Here is a 23,221-nt window from a genome sequence, read left to right on the forward strand (position 1 = left end):
AACTTTGTTATTTTTTTAAATGAGCGATCGCTTCGCTTGATAAGACCCTTATTCATCGTCTGGTGTCGTTTAAAGCTGCACTGAAACTCTCATTTGGACCTTGAACCGTTTGGACCCCATTGAAGTCCATTATATGGATAAAATCCTGGAATGTTTTCATCAAAAACCTTCATTTCTTTTCGACTGAAGAAAGAAAGACATGGACATCTTGGATGACACGGGGGCGAGTAAATTATCAGCAAAAGTTTTTTTTTAAAAAAGTGAACTAATCCTTTAATTGCATTGTCTATACAATACAATACAACAAATTAAAATTACTTTTTAAATGTACAAGTTCAAATGAGATGCAGATGGGCGTGTCCTATTTCCTCTGTGGACATAAAATACAAGCCTTTCACTCCACCAAACAGCATCAGCGGTTATGAATTGGAAGGTCATGAACTCCTCTGTGAACGTTTGACCTGGTGCGGGCCAAAGTTCATGGGACAGACGTGCATCTTCCTCTTTCTTTAATTGGCTCAGTCAATAAACACAAACAAACAGAGGAAATGTGAACCTAGAACTTTTTTGTCATCATTTTACAGGAGAATAAAATATCTTCACCAATATGCCTCCAAATAGCGATACCTCTTTTTCCAAATACACACTGTTGGCTCTCAGAAAATTCAAATAAACTCTCAGCAACTTTCGTTTGGCATGTTGGGGGTTTTTTTCTCTCTCTTTCTGGCTAATGTATCTCATTTCATGAAGCTCAAGGCAGCCAAGAGGAAAACTAGGTCAAGCTCCAAAACCCCAAGGAAGAGAATCAAGAGAGAGAGAGAGAGAGAGAGAGAGAGAGGGAACGAGGCAGAGACAGAAAGGAAAATGAGGATTGTGTAGAATAGGCCTGCTCAAACTCTTGCATGGCACATCACCCATCATCCGCCAGGATGTAAACTAAAGTCTCCTCTTAACAGGATTGGGAACATTGCTGAACATTGCACAGCTGATGAAATAGCATTTATTTTTCAACTGGCTAAAGCCTCAGTGTACCGAAAATGCTTCAGTAAAGTGAGCTCGCTCATTTCGCCCATTCTTCTGCAGGTTTTAAATCTTTTACTAACACACTATGGCATGCCAAACCACCATGGGTTGGCAGTACCAAAGGAGTTTAATTAGATTTCGGTAAAAATAACTTTCACAGTTAGGCTTGCCCCAAAATTACCCTCAATATCCCACCTGGGGATGTTTATGAAGTCTATCAGTGTTTACCTTACTGGACATGTTTGGTTTTAATACTGCGGTGTATGATCGATGTTTGCTGGAAAACTTAAGCATGGACTGAACATCATTTAAGGTATGGTTTTATACAGTAAAAAGCACCAAAATTGCCGTTTCAAAAAGAACAAGGTAGCTTAGTTACACCTATAGCAGTACTTGGTTTTATTAGCTAGTTTCTACGTTAGACAATAAAGTTCATTTCCGAGTCAAGTGTATACTGACACTTATTGAATTGGATAAAGCATGGATAACACATGGACTCTGCTACTGTTTGTGTTGGTCAAAAATTACTGAATTTTTAATCTTTATTTCAATGAAATGATTCTACTATTTTTTTAGTGACCAGTGGCACCAAATTTAACAACGCTTCTTTTGTTTGATTAAACAAATAGTTTAATAGTCAAAATTAAACCCCCATGTCATCCAAGATGTCCATGTCTTTCTTTCTTCAGTCGAAAACTAGAAAAGAAATGAAGGTTTTTGATGAAAATATTCCAGGATTTTCTCCATATAATGGACTTCAATGGGGACCAAACGGTTCAAGGTCCAAATGAGAGTTTCAGTGCAGCTTCAAAGGGCTTTAAACGACACCAGACGATGAATAAGGGCCTTATCAAGCGAAACGATCGCTCATTTAAAAAATAAATGAAAAAGTTTAAGTTTTATAAGCACAAATGCTCGCCTTGCTCTGTTCTGTGATCAAAACGAACGAATCTTTTTGAGTCATTTCGTTCGTTGAACATCTTGGATGACATGGGGGTGAGTAAATTATCAGCAAAAGTTTTTTTAAAGTGAACTACTCCTTTAATTCAATCGGTACGGAAGGCAGGAAAGCTGCAGCTTTAACAACAACAGCAACGAATTACCAGGAAATTAAAGGACTTAGTTATACAGTACATACCCGTTTGCTGATTGGTAGATGCAGTCCTCTGTGTTTGTACAGAGCAGAAGTGCTCTCCCGCCAGTCATGGTGCTAGCAGACGGCATCCTACACACACACACAAACAGAAATAAGTATTTTTGGACAATTAACATGGAAATATCATAGTTTCAGGGACCACTATCATCAAATATGATTGACCATAAGCTTATATAGTTTGGATTGGTTCATGCAGCCTAGCATGGATAAGAGCAGCAATAACCCTCCTTAGGCTAATCAGAAAAGAACCAACGAGAATGTATTGCAGATATCATTAATTTCAATATTTTAATGTAGAGAATTTCGTCTGATTCAACGGAAATGCCAAATCCTGACGTTAGACGGGTGGAGCTGGGGAGGGAGGAGGGTAATCGCTCATGACAAACGCCATAGCAGCGGATAATACTAAAGGAGCTTAAATGGATACTCCACTTTTTTTTGGAAATAGGCTCATTTTACCACTCCCCCAGAGTTGAACAGTTTAGTTTTACCGTTTTCGAATCAATTCAGCCGTATTTCTGATATTAAGAAGAATATCAGTAACCAGACAGTTTCTGGTCTCATTGACTTCCATAGTAGGAAAAAAATATACTATGGAAGTCAATGAGACGAGAAACTGTCTGGTTACTGATATTCTTCTAAATATCAGAAAATCGGCTGAATGGATTCGAAAACGGTAAAACCCAACTGTTCAACTCTGGGGGAGTGGTAAAATGAGCCTATTTCCAAAAAAAGTGGAGTATCCCTTTAAATACGTGAACAATGATAGGCATCGTATCAGCTGAGAGTCACTGATGTGAGCTTGAATAGCTTGAAATGCCATGCATATAACAAACCATAGTAAATGTCAAAAGAGCAGGGTATCACAATCTGAAACCATCACTGTGTGCGCGCGTTAGGGGAAATAGGGATTTGGGGGTTCCCAAAGGACAGCCCTAACTATACCATGGTATAGTCATCCATTTATCCTCATGACACAGGAGGCCGGATGACTCACAACACAAACACAAAAGACTATAGTCAGAGAGTTTACAACAGACTGGTTACTACAGTTACAAACATCCCAGTTTTGCTTCATTTGGGAAATCAGAAAAAAGTGAGGGTTAGTGATTTGAACAAATGTCTAACAGAGAAATGTCTATGCGAAATATTCAAAAAAGGAGACCAAACCAGAGAATGTCTAATTGAAGAGAATTGGCACTGGCTGGTTACTTCGGGGTTCTGGACTGGCTGCAGTAACACGTCTCTGTCCATGCGGGGGCGCTCGCGGTCGAGTGCAAAATGAATGGGAGTCAATGGGGTTTCACCCCCAGAAATCCACTTGTCAAGTAATTTAAAAGTTGCATTCAAAAGGGAGGGCTAAGAAAATACATTTAGCTTAAAATTGCATTTTTAAGTTCACTTATCCGTTCAAAACTGTGATGATGTCACACAATAGCAGAATGCTAGCGTGTTTCGGCCAACAACAGCCTAACCTGTAAGAAATCAAAAGGACATAAGTACTCGTTCTTTCGACTTTTGGCCTATAATCTATATTGAACTTGCGGAATCAACAATAAAATCTATTTTGATTTAACGAGAAGCAGGTGAAAGAGACGCATTTAGCCGTTTAGGCCCCATAGACTCCCATTCATTCTGCTCTCGCCCGTGATCACCTCCAGTGGAATTCTAATGGAACTGCAACCAAGGTGATCCACAATGGGGCTAATAGGAAGTGCCAAGACGGGCTCTGACCAAACTCAACGTGACCTACGACCTCGTACTTCTCACTCCTATGTGTTTTAAAGGAGCCAGTAATTATCAACCAGCCAATAAAAAACTTGCTAAGCAGTCGGGTCTGTTTTCGAGTGATCTAAACCCAGTCGCCACACAGGTGTTACCACTTAACCAACACATTTGGTGAGGACTGTCGAGTGTGTACGTGTGTGTCTGTTCTTTTTGTTCTGCCAAACGGAAGTATGACAATGTCCATGGGACACAAGCGGGGGTGCAACATAAACGAACCCCATCTGTTTCCACGGCCGGCGAGCGCCATTCCACATGTGCAAGAGCTCAACCATTAACCCACATTCCCAGCATTCTGCCGCCACTGGAGTCGGCCGTAAAAACCTTCCTCTCCGGCTCAGATGACGTAACCCGTTACCAAATTCCCTTTATTTTTAGTAGAACTTAAATTACTTTTCAATTCTCTTACCCTTATAGATAATCAGAAGTGTAATAGACTTATAGAGTGCTATGAAAATATATTGATTAATTATAGTGATTAATTTACCCAATATTTATTGGCTGTGTAAGAGGAATTTACTATTTATGTATTCTGTGGCTAGCTATTTTTATTGTATTTTTTATTTATTCATTTATTCATTTATTTTACTTAAATGGAATAATTGTAATGGATATGTTTGTGTACGTGTGTATATTTGTTGGGTTTTTTTAATGCTTATATTTTATGATATGATACATTTTTTTTATTTCTGTTTGGTGTTTGAAAGTATCTGACTAATTTTTGTAATTCACAATAAAAAATAAAGAAAAATCCAAAAAAACATCCAAAACTTTTGGTACTAAACGGCAAAAGAACTGAAAAATAAAATAAATATATAGTACACTCTAAAAATGCTGGGTTGTTTTAACCCAACTTTGGGTCAAATATGGACAAACCCAAAAGTTGGGTTAAAAATGTAATGAAAAAAATGTAACCCAATGGCTGGGTTTGTCCATATTTGACCCAAAGTTGGGTTGGGTTAAAACAACTCAGCATTTTTAAAATGTGTATTTTTTTCAATAAAATAATAAAATAAAACATAATGTAAAATGCAAAAAAATAAGTAAGATGTAAAATTGATAATTATTTAAATATATTAATCATGCAAAATCATTTAATATTAATACATTTCTTAATTAAATAATTCATCAAATTAATCAACGACCATGATTGATAGTCTACCTTAGTGACTTGTATTGTACATTTGCCACAGATGATATCATTTAATTAAATTGCAAATTACAGTTAATCATTAAAATAAGATACAAAACCCAAAAAGAAATTATTCATTACTTTAAATTATTATCATTAAATATATATTGTGTCGATCTATCTTTAGTTTGCGGTCTTTTTCTCTCTTTCTCTCGGGCGACCTACAGCCCTAAATGATTTTCAGCTGTGTGTGAGTGTGAGTGTGTGTGTGTGTGTGTGTGTGTGTGTGTGTGGAGTCACATGTTTGCGGAGCAACATCAGCGCCCCCCACCCCCCTTCCTCTTCATCTGAAAATGCAAAGAAGGAAGAGAGAGAAATGAAAAAGTGAAGAGCCAAAGTTTGATCCGAGCTGCAATGTAACACAATCTACTCGCTCAAGTATAGAATATATCATTTGTAAATTTATATATAATCTAATCTGCATGCATGCTTAGAAAACAAGCTGATTTACAGAATCATTCATGTCTGTAACACAACCTGAACAAGTTATACTAAAGATCAGTACTTTGTTTGTTACTTGAGTGTTCAAGTTAGTCCTCCTCATCCTGATAGCCACAAACAGTAAACCTGACATTAGCTGTATTTACAACCTTCATTTCAGGGTCTTTGTTCTCTTCACGATTGTTAAATGTGACCCCTGCGAGATAAGGCGACTTCCACAAAGATGAGGAGAAAGTGAGCCATCTGTTCCAGCCAATAAAAACCTCTATATGACCCGAGGGACATTTACTGGCCCCGCCCCCTGACCCGATGCCCATCAGCTGATTGGATGACAGGGCGGTCATTGTTCTGAACAGAAAGAGGATTGGAGAAAACGGTGTTGACAAACGGAGACCGAGAGTAATGCTCAGTTTTACTTCTCTTTATAGTTCAGGGGATTTAACGGAGCTTTCCAGAATTTTTCTTCTCTATTTCATAAAAATATTTGCTAATCAATGCGTTTAACGCAACTTTAAATCGCATGCTTGGGTGATAGAGTAATTCCAGGTCAACTCAACCAGAGAGATGTTGTATGCAATTACTTTACTAGAGGGAAATATTTCTAGTACTTATACTTCAACAGAAGTTTCCAAAATTTGGTTGACTTAAAGGAGAACTCCGGCGAACAATGAACCTTTGCTCTAATAAAACATCGGTACCAAGTCAATCGTTCTCTGAGATTTGTTTTCATGATAATCGAATGTAAAGAGTTTTATCTCTAAAAACTGTTTAGCGTATAATGCTAGTAATGGGAGCATTGAGTAAGTAAAAAGAAATCGCTAGTTTATACCACTAACAAGGCTCAAAATAGCCCCACACTAACACAGAAACATACTGAGGATCCATACATGCAAGAACTTTGTAAGTGTACAGACCGTTTAATAAGAAGATACTTTATGAAGACAGTTCACTTCGCGTATACCGGCAGGAGCCATCTTAGGAAATAGTCTCGATAAGTCAAACCACAAACGTCGTGCTGAGTGATCTGAACTGTATGAAGTTCAACGAACTTCTGAACTGTATGAACGGCGTTCGGGGATCGACTTATCAAGACTATTTCCTAAGATGGCCCCTGTCTGTATACGCGAAGTAAACTTATTCACTTACAAGTACACTTACAAAGTTCTCAATGCTTGGTTTTACATGTATGGACCCTCATTATGTTACTCTGTGTTAGTGTGGGGCTATTTTGAGCCTTATTAGTGATATAAACTAGCGATTTCTTTTTTACTTAGTCAATGCCCCCATTACTAGCATTATACGCTAAACAGTTTTTAGAGGTAAAACTCTTTACATTCGATTATCATGAAAACAAATCTCAGAGAACGATCGACTACCGATATTTTATTAGACCAAAGGTTCATTGTTCACCGGAGTTCTCCTTTAACATGGTCTGACAATTAATATTAAATATGAATCGTCATCGCACTGCTGTAACTGTAAAGGAGAAATTCTCGACTCGCACGTTAAAAAATAAATGTGTCAATCACGTTTACCAAACATACGTTCGCCTCCGAAACTTTGTGCACTGCCTTTGCTATAAAATGAACGTGGATATCAATGAGAATTGATTGAGCATAACTGAGATCTCCTTTGAAACCCCAGAGATTACTCGATTCTCTTTTGAGACATCAAAAAGGGCCACTTTTGACTAAAAACCATTAGATTAGTGTACAAATCACATGATCACATGAGTGAGGGTCATCAGAAGCCCTCGGTAATGTTACGCAAGCGATCTTTATCATTCCAGAGACACAGAGCAGATATACAGAGGGAAGAGACGGCAGAAAACGTTTTTTTCCCGGCAGACAAGAAAAGCTTTTAGTGTGTGTGATAACGGCTGCAGAGTAAACATGTCGGTTACAGACGTGTTTTGTTAAACTTATGAACTTTTAAACCAACTAAGACCACAAATAATGTCCTGATTGAAATCTCTAAATGTGTCTGTACCAGCTGACGTGTTTTTTTTTTTCAGATTTGTAGCACAAAAACGCTTCTTTTTTTGTGTGCATTATTATTCCAAATATAATAAGTGCGGCAAAAAGGCAAACCATATAAAATTAAATACACGTTTGTTTGTTTTTTTTACAAACAGAAGCTGTTTAAGTGGTCTAAGTGTACAAGTTCTTGTGTGAAGCAGTTGGCAAATGTCATTGGATTCAGTAAAAGAATGTAGATTCATCACATTTAGTGTACAACAGCATTATATGAGTGGAACGATGCGTAAAAATGTGAGTGTGTCAGGCGATGTGAGGAGGAGACCTAATGGAAATTGAAGACCATCTGCGTTTCGCTATAAATCTTTTGATTTTTTCTCTCCTAGCTTAGCCAAACTCTTCTGCGGAGCTGGATTGTAGGAGGGTTTCATCATAAGGGACATTCATGAACACACACACACACACACATGCAAACAAAGGGTCAGATTTACAAAAGCCAGGTCAAATCCGCATGACATCATACTGACACTGTACAAAAATTCCAGTACTTTGACTTTAAGCACTACTTTTGTAGTTTTCAAGGACTACAATCAGAGATAACACTTATCAAACAATATCTTTAGTATTTTTTAAGGATTTTTAAAACTCAAATGACATACTTATTTAATCATACATTTTAAATACAAAGTATAAAATGGCTACACTCTAAAAATGCTGGGTTATTTCAACCCAAATTTGGATCAAATATTGACAAATTGGGTTAACATTTTAAAAGACATTTTTAACCGAAAGCTTGGGTTTGTCCATATTTTACCCAAAACTGGCTTACAACAACGCAACATTTTTTAGAGTGTATTACTTCTCAATCAATTATATTTTTTATATTATGATATTGTGTCGAGAAAAAGGTCTGATGGGGGTTTAGTAGACGGGCTTGTGTGTGTTTTTTTATTAGATACAGTACACTCTAAAAAAATGCTGGGTTGTTTCAACCCAAATTTGGGTCAAATATGGACAAACCCAAATGTTGGGTTAAAAATGCAATTAAAAAAATGTAAAGTTAAAAGTTGAAATTTAAAATGACATTTTTAACCCAACATTTGGGTTTGTCCAATTTTTGACCCAAATTTTGGTTAAAAACAACCCAGCATTGTTTGAGTGTAGTAATCAACATTTAAAGTGGATCAAAACCTTTCATCAAAGTTGAACAATACCAGTTCAACTTCCACTTCAGATGTGTGCTACTGTATATTGCATTTAAATAAGTCAAACACTTTTCAAGTACCTCTTCATAAATATGGCTGTTTTAAAGGGTTTTCCAGGGCTTACATTTCAAAAAGTGTTTACGCAGCTTGTGGGAATCCTGACTGCAACTTACAAACGCAGGTTTTAGAGCTGAAATACAGAGAGAGCATCATTTAGCCCTCATTTACACTGCATGGTACCCAAATCCGATTTTTTCCTCTCATGTGGCACAGATCGGATGAACGTGTAAGCTGAAAACAAAAAAATGTATGGATACCGATTTTCTCAGATCGGATTCAGGCCTCACTAATAAAGCGGATATGAATCGGATACGTCCATTTGCGTGTGCCACGTAAGCAGACAAATCGGATATTAACTGCGATTCGTACGTCAACTCAGATGGATGAGATCACATGACGCGATGGAGGACGAAGGTTTGAGTGTTTTCACTTTTAAAAGATGGTGTACGGGTCGTAAAAAAAAAAAAATCGGATATAAAATAGGTAAAGTAAATGCAGCCTTCGTCAATCTCATGTTTTTCCAAATCTGTATGACTTGCTTCCATCATGAAAAGCTGAATGTTCAAAATGACCAGCATTTGACTTGCATGCACAAGGGCGGCCAGTGCATTATTAAAATGTATGCTTTGGTGTACAGAGGCAAGCACGCAATTTGGAAGAACGTGAGGGTGAATGCATGATGCGAGAATTGAATGGTTGATGAAATCTCTGTTGTGTCACGTATCTGAACAAGTGACCGAGATGTCGAGGAGAGCCAGCTTTAACTCGGCTCCTCCTCCTCCTCCTCCTCCTCACAGCTGGTTCTCATAAAGCCTTCACTCGGCTGTGGCCCTGAGGGCCCTCGAACTGATGACATCATGCTCTCTGCACTTCTCCAAAACAGAGAGATAGATGTGTGATTTCACCAGAGAGAGGACAGCTTGGCCGTCACTGATATCCAGAGCCAAATCGCAATCACATTTACTGTGCGTTCTCTGTCTTTCCTGTTTGTAGGTTTAGATTCTGCTGACACAAACCTCAGTAAATCCGACAAATAACTCATCGAGGATGCAAGAAAGTGGGAAAACAACACATTTAGGAACTATTCTCATCAGACGCGAGTGGAATCGGACGACTTTTCCCACATTTTCTGCAAGTTTAAAGGGATACTCCACTTTTTTTTTTTGGAAATAGGCTCATTTTACCACTCCCCCAGAGTTGAACAGTTGAGTTTTACCGTTTTCAAATCAATTCAGCCGTATTTCTGATATTTAGAAGACAGTTTCTGGTCTCATTGACTTCCATAGTAGGAAAAAAATATACTATGGAAGTCAATGAGACCAGAAACTATCTGGTTACTGATATTCTTCTAAATATCAGAAAATCAGCTGAATACAATTGAAAACGGTAAAACCCAACTGTTCAACTCTGAGGGAGTGGTAAAATGAGCCTATTTCCAAAAAAAAAAAAAAAAAAAGTGGAGTATCCCTTTAAACTTCCTGTTTCAAAAGGAAATACATCAACACAGACTGCGCTTGTCAAGGCATTTGTCTTTAAGTGTGGTGAAATGTGTTGAAGCTGAGAGTAAACTCTTAAAGGTATACTCCACTTTTTTTGGAAATAGGCTCATTTTACAACTCCTCCATAGTTGAACAGTTGGGTTTTACCGTTTTCTAATCAATTCAGCCGTATTTCTGATATTAAGAAAAATATCAGTAACCAGACATTTTCTGGTCTCATTGACTTCCATAGTAGGAAAAAAATATACTATGGAAGTCAATGAGACCAGAAACTGTCTGGTTACTGATATTCTTCTAAATATAAGAAAAATCGGCTGAATACAATCGAAAACGGTAAAACCCAACTGTTCAACTCTGGGGGAGTGGTAAAATGGAGTATCCCTTTAAACTTCCTGTTTCAAAAGGAAATACATCAACACAGACTGCGCTTGTCAAGGCATTTGTCTTTAAGTGTGGTGAAATGTGTTGAAGCTGAGAGTAAACTCTTAAAGGTATACTCCACTTTTTTTTTTTTTTTTTTTGGAAATAGGTTCATTTTACAACTCCCCCAGAGTTAAACAGCTGATTTTCTGATATTTAGAAGAATATCAGTAACCAGACAGTTTTTGGTCTCATTGACTTCCATAGTACATTGTTTTCCTACCATGGAAGTCAATGAGACCAAAAACTGTCTGGTTACTGATATTCTTCTAAATATAAAAAAAAAATCGGCTTAATGGATTCGAAAACGGTAAAACTCAACTGTTTAACTCTGGGGGAGTGGTAAAATGAGCCTATTTCCAAAAAAGTGGAGTATCCCTTTAAAGATACATAAAAACATCAGCGGATAAGCTAAATATTTACAATTTGGCAATATATTGAACGTTTTAATTCTGCAGAACACACACACTCACACACTCTACATTTACTGCTGTGCCATTGTTATCCTGTAGTGGCGAGGACAAGCTTTAGACAGGAACACTTCTAGGTCGGCCACAGAATGAGACAGGAAGTGGAGAGGATACGCCAAACAATTCACGTATGCGTGTTCGTTCGCCTTATCAGTGCCTTCCAAACATGATCTCACTGTGAACTGTTGTGCATCTGAATCGCAGCTATGTTCCCTGTAGTTGTGGCGTCTGGATCGTAAAACGTTAACAACAATAACTTATTGTTAATGATACTCTTCCGGGACATGCAGGAGGATGATGGCCGTTTAGTGTTTACATTTGCTCAAACGAGCACAGTGAAACCGTGGAAGTTGTAATTATGGTTAAGACAGAACCACATGACCAACCGCGCGACACTTTAGACCTCAAGGGAAGAAAACGGCATGACAAACTCTTATTTTCTTGTTTACGCAAGCGTTGGCTAGGGGCGACATCACAGGAAGAGAGATAACAGGATGTGGAATTACAAGACCCCAGTAATCTCTCATGAGTCTCCTCTGGGGGTTTAAAGGAGATCTCAACAGTGTTTCACAATGTGCTCAGATATTATTATCTGCAATCAAATGCTAATCTAATTTAGGAGAGCCGTTTTTGATCAAATTCCCCAAGGAATGAAAACATCTCTTTAATGTCTCAGTTGTTTCTCATTGACAGCAAAACGCCAATGGAACTGTTGTAAGGTTAATGTATCTGTTAATGTATTTATTATGTCTCGTATGTTTATTGTTTTTATTTTTGTTTTGTATTTTATGTGGAACCTTTACTGCGGCCTTCTTGGCCAGGGCTCCTTCGCAAAAGAGACTTGTGCTCAAAGGATTTCCCTGGTTAAATAAGGGTTAAATAAATGAATAAATAAAAATAAATAAAAGAAAAGAAAAAAAGAGATCTCAACATCTCAAACCACACTCTAAAAAAATACTGGGTTGTTTTTACCCAATTTTGGGTCAAATATAGACAAACCCAGCCATTGGATTACATTTTCAAATTAAAATTAACCCATTGTTTGAGTTTTTCCATATTTAACCCAAAATTGGGTTAAAACAACAGTATTTTTTTAGAGTGTATAGTCAGGTTTTCCAAAAAGTTTGCAATCCAGTATGAACACACACGTCTTAAACTCTCTTGAGTTATACTATGTTTCAGTGTTAAAGTTACAGATTTAGGTATCTTGGCAAATCCGAGACTCTAAAAACCAGAGCAAAAGTTGGATCTCCAAAAAAAAAAAAAAATAGATAACTATACTTAATAAAGCCACAAATCATGACGGAGCCCATCTGATTTTGATCCGAATGTTGCTATTCCAAGGTCGTGAAAACTTTCAGGCGGTTTGGTTTACATTCACTCTGGAAATGTTGATTTTGAGAGTGAGCTGAGCGCAAAAAAGAGAGAAAGGAGAGGAGGAGAGAGAAACAAGAGGTTCAGTTGCTTGGTGGATCGTTGACTCCGGAAGAGGACTTTCCCAAGCTCTCTCCACGCAGGGCTCCGATGGGAATAGCGCAGGGAATCGTAGGAATCCGTCTGCGCTGAGGCGCATAGGGCCGGTGGGAATGGCCAGGCGGAACCACAGAAGCGTGAGGAAAAACAGGAAGTGTAACTGGAGATCTGGCTTCGAGTCAAGCCAAGAGCGGAGAAAAAGTTGCGGTATGCGAGTATAGGGGCCACCGTGAGTTGCGCTGATCGAGGACCAATACCTACATCCAAGATTAGCATCGCCACAAAATGCTCAGGATGCTTCACGGCTCTGGATGAGATTGCCATTAGATTAAAAATGACTGGTTTTATCCTGACATGTTGACCTCTCATCACCCCATCCTTCCATTTGAAAATCTCCAGGTTTAAGAATACAAACCGGGACAAAAACAGAAGCTCGGCCACATGACTCCCGGAAAGGAATAGTCTTTGGAAATTCAGTGTGGTTCTCCCTTGTAACTCCAGAAGATCCATAAACGGGGAAACTGCATGTTCCTCTGCAAACATTACCCGCTTTAATGCATCATCGGGTGTTAGAGCACAGATATTTCCATGAGTTTCAGGGTCGGATTGTGACCTGGCATGGAAAACAGGCGTTTATATATTAAAAAAGGGCTATAGAATGCTCTTTGAGGTAGTTTTTGATCAGTTATCCAAACCACAATTTGCTACAATTTGCTAATGTTCCGCTGCAGCCTTCCCAACACAAACATCTTATCCTCTTCAAGGTCCTGAAGGTCCTTATCCTCAAGGAGCCAATGTTAATCTTGAAAAATGGTTGCCATCTTGAATTTGAGGGACAAGCACTGTTTAAACATCTACACGAACAATTGCCCTAATGAGCATTTGGCAAAAATAGCGGCCATCGTGAAAAAATGGCCGCCATGTTGAATTTTTGGGTGGCCAACGCCTTTTCCCAAAAAAATGACCCTTGGAGAGGGATCTGTGCCAAATTTCGTGCTTCTATACCAATTTGAACGATTCTCTTGAAATATCCCGTTAATCTGCTGCACTATACAGGGTTATGCTACGTTCACACCGGAAGCGAATCGCGCGTCTACTGCGTCGTTTGACGCTTGACCACTTTGTGTTAATTCGCGCGTCAAGAGCGAAACTGACGCGCGTAAAAACAAAACTTTGAAATGAAATGTACGCGCGTGACGCGCGTCAGAATCGAAATCCGTTGGCGGCCATTGTTTTTATGTCGACTGAGCATTCATCGAGAGAGTCACCGCTCTGTATTTACTCTGGAGAGCAGAACAGCGGCGTGGGGATCATCGTCGCCGTATATCTGTGTCCTCCGGACCCTTGGAGGCGAACCGTTTGGCTAGTTTCACCATTTGCTCGCTCCAGGAGCTGCGCTGGATGACGGCCGCTGTCAGCGGTACTCCCGCCTGTCCCGCGCCCAGTTTGATGACCTGTTGTCCCGCATCGGAGCGAGGATCACCCTCGCCCTCATCCATCTAATCTAGCTATCATTTATTTTTGTTTTGATGATAAATAGAGCCAGCTTCAAGAGTTATTAACCTGTCCTGTGATTTTTTTCTCTCTCACGTCCAGACACGAATTTATGCACATGTATGTTGATTGTCTTTACAACATAATACTATTTCATATAATCTAGCTATGGAATGAATAACATTCAATACAAAGTGAACATGTCTCGTATATAGAAATAATGTTTTAAGTGATAAAATATTTGCTTTGTTGTGCATAATCCCACCATGCATTTAGTCATATTAACAAAATAATTTATTGAAGCATCCAGACACTTCACCACGTGAGCAAGCAGCTAGGCTCCTGATTGGTTAACGCGGCGCGAATTCACGCCAAAGTTCAGATTTTTCAACTCGGGCAGCAGACGCGAATTCGCGTCAAACGCGTGAATGCACAAATGGCACTAACTGAATCATTCGCGCGTAACGTCTTCCGCGCCTCGCTCCACGCCTCATTCGCGCCGCAGGAATTTTTCACGCGCGTAAAGCGTCTTTGCATTGACTTAACATTGAAATCATTCGCGCCTGACGCGCTATTCGCGTCCGGTGTGAACGTGTCCTAACTACACGCGACGCGACGCCGCGACACGCGATAAAAGGTATCTTTTCCACGTTAATCAGAGTTTTTGTCCTAACCAGACGCGACGGCGACACGCGAAGTTTCTAATTTAGAAACGGTTCCTATTTCTGCGACGTTGCGGCTGGCAGAATGAAGAAATGAATGAAGTGATGAAGTAAAGTGTCCGCTCATGACACGCTGTTCTGAATGTGTGGCATCTCACAGTCGCGTCGCGTCTAGTGTGGACAGACACACTTGTTGTCGCTGGAATTTTATCGCGTCGCGTGTAGTTAGGACACGGTTAGGCTTACTGCATGGCACCAAATAAAAACAGTATAAGAATTTGCATGTGAATCTAAGAGTCTGTGCACAACTAAGCTAGCATCTCATCATCATGACAAGATGTTTTCCCTCAAAAAAGCAGGCTATTCTTCTGAAGTGAGAACCTGATACAGGAATGATAATCAAGGTTGCACATGGACATACCAGGCGGTGTGTTTGAGAGCGACTTTAACAACTAAAGCATTGTCTGAAATCTCGGCCTGGTGCGTCTCCACCTGCACAGGAGGACAAACTGTGTAACTCGCATTACCTGAAACACCTCTGACAGGGAAACAGTGCTGAATATAAAACTAATGACTTAATAATACCCAGTGAAGGTGTACCAAACACATTGGATTGAGGTCTTCATTATCTGTGCCTTAACAGAAACTCACATTTTACTTTACATCATGCAGCCATCCAATACAATTCCTGATCCCTAAACCACATATTTTATTGTACTTTTTTCACGGTTTTCTAGAAGAATTTCTAATTTGACTATTCCACCAAATAATTAACAAATTAGCACCAAGCTACTGTAGAGTGGCTAGATTGGACACCACTGGCTTATATTCGTCAACAACAACAGCTTTTTCCTTCCTTTAAGTACTTAATAAGCAAAAAGGGTGAAAAGTTGAAAGTCTTGAGTGTTGCATGACAGTGCTTGACCAGTAAGAACAAGAAAAAACTTGACTCTTCACTCCGAGAGTTCAATGAATTGGAGAATGTTGACACGAGTCATGTGAAAGGGCCTTTGGGCGGCCCTTCTTAGACGGTTTGCCGTTTCTAAAAAGCAGTAATTGGTTGCAGATTGGAAAAAGAGCGAGAGAAGAAAAGAAGGCAGTATTAAAGTGTTTTAGAAGGTAAAGAAGTATTTTAAACAACCCACGCTAGGAGAGGAAGAAGAAACATCCCACGTTCCAGATGGGGAAGAATGGATTGTTTTACTCCGCCTCGCCCACATTCTCCTTTTCATTTTCTTCTTGTTCCTTCCTTCCTGTCGTCTTGAAACTCCGTGACACTTCCACGTCACATCTCTTGTCTTTGCACAAATCCCATGTCAGTCCCACCAGGATTTCACGATTTTTTTTTTGTGATTTTTGCGATCAAAATGACTGATTTTAAGGTGGTAATTTCCAAAAATTTGTGAAAAAATTTGCGATTTATATATAACATTTACCATAATAGTATTCAGTCCTTCCAGAAAAACACTGAGGTTTTTTTTTGTGATTGTTGCTGGCAAAAATTGATTGATTACGCGGCCCGTTTTCTTTAAAAATGCGATGGAATATGCGGGATATTTATGCAATTTTATGCGATGAAATTGCAGGAATTTGCAAAAATTGCGGTTTGATGAAAAAGAGAAAAAAAGTGATTCCCCCAACATCCTGTTCTCACTAGGCTAATGTAAGAGTCATTTCTTATTACATCCTTTGATAAGCAAGCATACTACATCATAGAAAGTGCTGGGAATATTTAATTTCTCATCTTGTTTTATTTCAGACTGTAACGAGCGTAAATAAGGTGTGGCCCCTTTAAGAGCTGTTGAACTCTCTGCAGTGTTATATGTGCGCCTCGAACACCCCATGTGTGCGGGTAATTTCTGTTTGATGCTACTTCTTTTATCTTATGATGTTTATTAAGTAACGATGTGACGGTAGAACGTGTGACAGACAGTTATACGAGTTCGATTTGTGAGATGTCAATCGTGAGTCTGTCTGGCGTCGCGTAATTGCGTCACTTCATAACGTTCCCATGGAAACAGGGATGGCTGCTCTTGTGTGAAGCAAACGCAACATCTTTCAACTTTCTGCTAAGATACATGTGACTTTTTTTGCAACGAAAATGCGAGGATTATGAAATTATGCAAACCCCGCATATTTTGCACGGAAATCGGCAATTTATGCGGCGAAAGTGCGGCGTATTTGAAAAAATGCGGCCCCTGCATAAATATGCGGACCTTGGCTGATTTTGCATTGAATTCAGCGATCGCATAATCGCGTTTTTCTGGAGGGACTGCCATGTCCTAATCTGGCCTTTAAGATGAGCATCGTAGTTCATCCTATTCTCTGATCTTTCTAATGATTGATTGATGCAATAAAGCCAATTTCATCTTTTTACCACCCATATAATGCAGATACACAGGTCCTATCACTCGCTGTCGGAGAGATTAGAGAACGCGTCTTCTTTTTAAAGGGTAACTAAACCCCTGGTCAGAGCCTGACTCCACCCACTGGCAATATTTGAAAATGCTGAAAAAGTGGGCAGACCCCAGCGGAGATAGAGGAGACGAAATAGATGCTAAAACAATACTGATGTTTTCAATACTCACAATTCCAATTCCTGACTCCCTACAGTGGTTTTGACGACACAAGATGGTTTTTATATTGCCAAGGGGTGAGCTGAAACCTGCGTACGTCACGAAGTGCGGAACATCCAACTGCAGTAGCCACCGTTCAACCTGAAGAGGGCAGCACTAAGACGTTTTTACACCATATATTGTAGAAATAAAACACTTTATACACAAATGTCAAAAAAGTTACTCGAATCAATGACTGGTATAAATAAAGATCCATTCTTACAGATCACTAACTAAAAAAAGTTGGTTAAGTGTTTAGTTACTCTTTAAAGGACTACAATTGAGAAATGTGTATTATATAAAATTCAACCCGCCAAAGTGGCCAGTAGGAGTGTCTGTGTTCAACATGACATCATGACTTTTGCATAAACATACACGCCACTTTCAAGTCAAGTGCTACGCATTTTGAGCTATCCGCGTATGTCTACGCCATTAACGTCTGAGTGATTCCGCGTCTGTACACGCCGTCAAATGTCCGCGCGAAACGAAGCAAAATGTATATCTACATCTAGGGAGCGATCTTTTTTTGTCCTAGGATGGTGAGGGAACGGTCATAACGGTCATAAATGCCATTAACCTCAGTGACGGGTAGGTTTAGGGACGGGGTTGAGGTAAGTCATATATTTATATGCACAGTAATAACGTTAAGTCAACGGCGTTCATAAACGCGCTGAAAAGCGATTATGCGTCTTGATAGCACGCCAAAAATGGAAATACGAATTGGCGCGTCATACACACGCTACTTCATGAGATCAGTCTGCTGTGTTAAACAACACCACTGTCGAAATACACAGTAATAAATACAAATTTGCTTTAAAGTCAAATATATTTGGCGGCGGGTGTTAATGTCGATCCCTCATTTTAGGAGCTGGGGTCACTGTGATATTCTTAAAAACATGGAATGATGAGGATGAGTAAACTACGACACAATTGAACCTTGATGTTTGCTCTGTCTCTTCTTGAGTCCTACAAAAACCACTGAACCTTGACTGAGCCGGCATCGGAGCGACAGCTTGCAGGCACGGCGCCTTGAGGAGTGGGGGCTGGAAACTCAAAGAGTTATAAAAGAAGGAAAGAAGGGAAGGAGAAGAAGGGGTGGAGGTCAGTAATCACAGCATCTGTGGTCCGTTCCCTTCCACTACAACACAAAGGCCCGGAGCTCACGGATTCCTGAGCAGCCAGACTCCCCTCACACACACTGCAGGGCAAATTCTCCAGCTGTTGCCGTGGAGACGGCCGGAGCTCGGGTCAGAACGGCAGTGTGTCCATAGATATCTATATAAAGGCTAGATGTCTCACGGCGGAGTATTTATCGTCATCACCGGCGGCCATCTTGTCACAGACAGGCTTTCTGGTGGGCTCTGTGGTATCTGATGTAAGAAATACTCATGTCGTTGAAATCTTGACGGATTTACAAACGGTTTGGTTTCTTACATATAATATAATTCTGGATGATTATTTATTTATACACTTATTATTCATAAGTATGCAGTATCTCTGCCGTTTATAACAAGCCTACGGAGGCGTATTGCATTCACTTGAAGAAAAAAAATGTACTCTGTTTTTCTGAATTAATGAGTTAATTTTTCATGAGAAAAAAGTTTTTGCTCGGTTTTTCTGAATTAATGAGTTAATTTTTCATGAGAAAAAAGTTTTTGCTCTGTTTTTCTGAATTAACGAGTTAATTTTTCATGGAATTTTTTTTTTTTTTGCTCTGTTTTAAAGAAAAACTCAGAAAAACAGCAAAAATAAATTCTCATGAAAAATTAACTCATTAATTCAGAAAAACAGAGCAAAAACTTTTTTCTCATGAAAAACTAACTCATTAATTCAGAAAAAGAGCAAAAAAATTTTTCTCATGAAATACTAACTCATTAAATCAGAAAAACAGATGAATTAGATGTAGACAGCGTGATCATTTTAAAAGAGGAACAGAGAACCGCGATCAAGGCATTTGTCGATCCAATCGAGTGCAGAGGCATTTTCTTTCCTGGTTCAGTTTCCCGTATCAGACTCACATGAGTATGACGACGTCAGGCCAATATTTTTCCAATTGTTTTCAATGGGAGCGCCGCTAATTTAGAGCGACATGAGCGTAACGAGGCGCAGAGCGTCTTTTTCCCGCTGAAGCGCTCTGCCTTTTTTACCGTTCGCCGAGAGTTGAAGAATGTTCAACTTTGCGTAAAACACAGCGCTAATCACTGTCACTTACTACCAGAAGCAGAATCTGACGGTTGGTCAGTGTGGTGTTTGTCCCGCCCCTCCTTCACTGTGATTGGACGACTGGGTGCAAAAATGCTTTGGTGGAAACATTCCCAAATGTTGCAGTGTAAACCACCAGGGTTTCGCTGACAGAAAAACATGAAGCATCTGGTCTGTCACAGGATGCGTTTACATGTGTATGACGCTTCTGCAAACGCAGTCGAATAGACACAGATGTCTGTTCACACATGTCGCAGGAATTCACACACAACACACACACAAAGTCAAGCATCATTTGCTCATTCATTACAGTTTGTATTATAGACATGGATTAAAAAACACTAAAAAGTGTGAAATAAGTGATCAGGTGAATAAAAAAAGGTGAACAATAAATTAATCATTGAATGAGGGAGTCAAGCCACATACCCAGACCAGAAGATCACAGAGACTTGAAGTGACCATTCATACAAAACAAAACCCCAACTAACACCCTAGCAACCAAATAGCAACTTCCCTAGCAATCACCTAGCAACACAGCTAAAAATCTATCAGACCAACTAGCAACATCCTGCCAATCACCTAGAACACCTAACACACCCTGACATCCACCTAGCAACAGGCTAGCAACCCCCAGAACACACTAGCAACCACCTAGCAATCATTCAAACCACCTAGCAACACCCCTAACAATCATAGACCACCTAGAACACATAACACACCTGACATCCACCTAGAAACACATCAGCAACCCCAGAACACCATAGCAACCACCTAGCAACACCCCTAACAATCATAGACCACCTAGCAACATCCAAGCAATCACATAGAACATCTAACACACCCTGACATCCACCTAGAAACACATCAGCAACCTGCAGAACACCCTAGCAACTACCTAGCAACACCCCTAACAATCATTCAGACCACCTAGCAACACCCCTAACAATCATAGACCACCTAGCAACATCCAAGCAATCACATAGAACATCTAACACACCCTGACATCCACCTAGAAACACATCAGCAACCTGCAGAACACCCTAGCAACTACCTAGCAACACCCCTAACAATCATTCAGACCACCTAGCAACACCCCTAACAATCATAGACCACCTAGAAACATCCAAGCAATCACCTAGAACACATAACATACCTGACATCCACCTAGAAACACATCAGCAACCCGCAGAACACCCTAGCAACACCCCTAACAATCATTCAGACCACCTAGCAACACCCCTAACGATCATAGACCACCTAGCAACATCCAAGCAATCACCTAGAACATCTAACACACCCTGACATCCACCCAGAAACACATCAGCAACCCGCAGAACACCCTAGCAACCACCTAGCAACACCCCTAACAATCATAGACCACCTAGCAACATCCAAGCAATCACCTAGAACATCTAACACACCCTGACATCCACCTAGAAACACATCAGCAAACCGCAGAACACCCTAGCAACCACCTAGCAACACCCCTAATGATCATAGACCACCTAGCAACATCCAAGCAATCACCTAGAACACTTCTAGAGATAAGAACGACTAAAAATCTAGTTCCTGCATTCAGTTCCGAAGGTTTCAATAAACAAACCAGATGGAAAAATGTCCCTTTGTTGGCTCACTCAATCCTGCTCTTTCTTCCTCAACTCATCCTTTGACCTCGTGACTCTTTATTAGAGTCATTTAGAGAGAGCCATTAGTCACAGACCAGAGACAAACAACTCTGCAAATTAAACAGGCCTGCATTCAAGAAAGCCTCAGAAACCTTTGCCACACACACACACACACACACACAGCTTACTCCGAAATGATAGCTACGCTTAATTGATTTGCGACTGCGAGACCTTTTTTTTTTCTGTAAACGCACTGCGTCTACAGTTTATTAATTAATCTGACACTTTATATTAAATATTTATCTATACTAGCACACTCAGAAGATTCAGTTTGTGCCTATATTGATCACGACTGCCGTCTGAAAACAACCGGAGCAGAAGTTTGATGTGTCATATTGGAAAGACTGTGGGATTCTGGGTATTTCCTGTCCCTCGTTGTGAAAAACAAAAACATTTTAGTCCTAAATAGCAGTTACAAATAAAAGCATGAGGACGAGTCACTGCACTAGCAGACAGAAATATCCCACGCAGAATATGTTCTCCGCTAACAAACACCAAAAATAGACATAAACGGATTCTTTTCTGATATTTACATCATTTATGAATTATGAAGTCATGCCTCGAGATGACACCAAAACTCTCACTCTGACTGTTGATAAACCATCAAACACATTTGGATTTGTCATATAAAGATTCACCGAAATCCTTTTATTTACATCTCTCTCCAGAAAAGCTTTTGTTCTCCTATCTATCTATCTATCTATCTATCTATCTATCTATCTATCTATCTATCTATCTATCTATCTATCTATCTATCTATCTATTTATCTATCTGTCTATCTGTCTATCTATCTATCTATCTATCTATCTATCTATCTATCTATCTATCTATCTATCTATCTATCTATCTATCTGTCTGTCTATCTGTCTGTCTGTCTGTCTGTCTATCTATCTATCTATCTATCTATCTATCTATCTATCTATCTATCTATCTATCTGTCTATCCGTCTATCCATCCATCCATCCTAGTATCTATCTATCCTCCTCCATCCATTTAACAGAAATTCCCTCTACTAGTTAACTTTGAACTTTCAGCCTTTGAACAACAAACCAGTTCAAACTACAACCACTAAACAAGCAAACCAGTGTGTTCTGAAGACACTAGTTGTTCTACTTTAAACTTCATACATTAAAACAATGCAAATACAAGTCCAGTTAGCTCTTTAAATGAGTGAGGACATACCACAGAATTAAACACACACACACACACACACACAATCTTTCCCTCTCTCTCTCTCTCTCTCTCACACACACACACACACACACACACACACACACACACACACACACACACACACTGTCTCTCTCACAAACACACAATCTCCCTCTCTCTCTCTCACACACACACACACTTACAATCTCTCTCTCTCTCACACACACACACTGTATCTCTCACAAACACACAATCTCTCTCTCTCACACACACATACATTTATACAGATTCTCTCTCTGTTACAAGCACACAGAGCTCTCTCTCTCTCTCACACACACACACCTTGCTCTGTTGCTTGCGTCCTGCAGTAGTGCAGTGGTCTCTCATTTTGTGAAATCTGACCCCAGGAAAGACGGCATCCACTCTCATGATCAGATCAGCTCTTCTTCTCCTCCTCCTCCTCAAGCACACGTTCAGCCGATTAAATCCTCTTTCTTCCTCAGCCGGTCCTCGTGTTTCCTGCAAACAGCAGAAGAACAGCAGCTCGCTCGCTCTGACACACTCCAACTCCAACTTTATCTGTCTCCAGTGTTTCTGCCTTCCTCCTCTCTCATTCTCCTTTCCCACCCCTCCTCTTTCTCCTCCTCCAAACCCCCCACTGCTGAACTAATCTGCAGCTGGACGAGTGATTGGACGCCTGGTTGCTGTGG

At 39.8% G+C, this 23,221-nt stretch overlaps 1 protein-coding gene across 1 annotated transcript in view; it reads right to left on the reverse strand.

The window, feature by feature from the left end:
• LOC120460333 (DENN domain-containing protein 2A) overlaps positions 1 to 23,123 on the reverse strand; it is a 42,418-nt gene extending 19,295 nt beyond the window's left edge. Inside the window, exons 1-2 of the mRNA XM_039648060.2 lie at positions 22,854 to 23,123; positions 2,162 to 2,248 (exon numbers count right to left, since the gene is read on the reverse strand). Coding sequence (XP_039503994.2) covers positions 2,162 to 2,247 — 86 coding nt within the window. The 5' untranslated portion in view covers position 2,248; positions 22,854 to 23,123. The remainder of the gene's footprint in view (positions 1 to 2,161; positions 2,249 to 22,853) is intronic.
• Between the last annotated feature and the right edge of the window lie 98 nt (positions 23,124 to 23,221).

This window comes from Pimephales promelas, chromosome 25 (assembly GCF_988280905.1).
Source record: "Pimephales promelas chromosome 25, fPimPro1.hap1.1, whole genome shotgun sequence".
NCBI classification, from domain to species: Eukaryota; Metazoa; Chordata; class Actinopteri; order Cypriniformes; family Leuciscidae; genus Pimephales; species Pimephales promelas.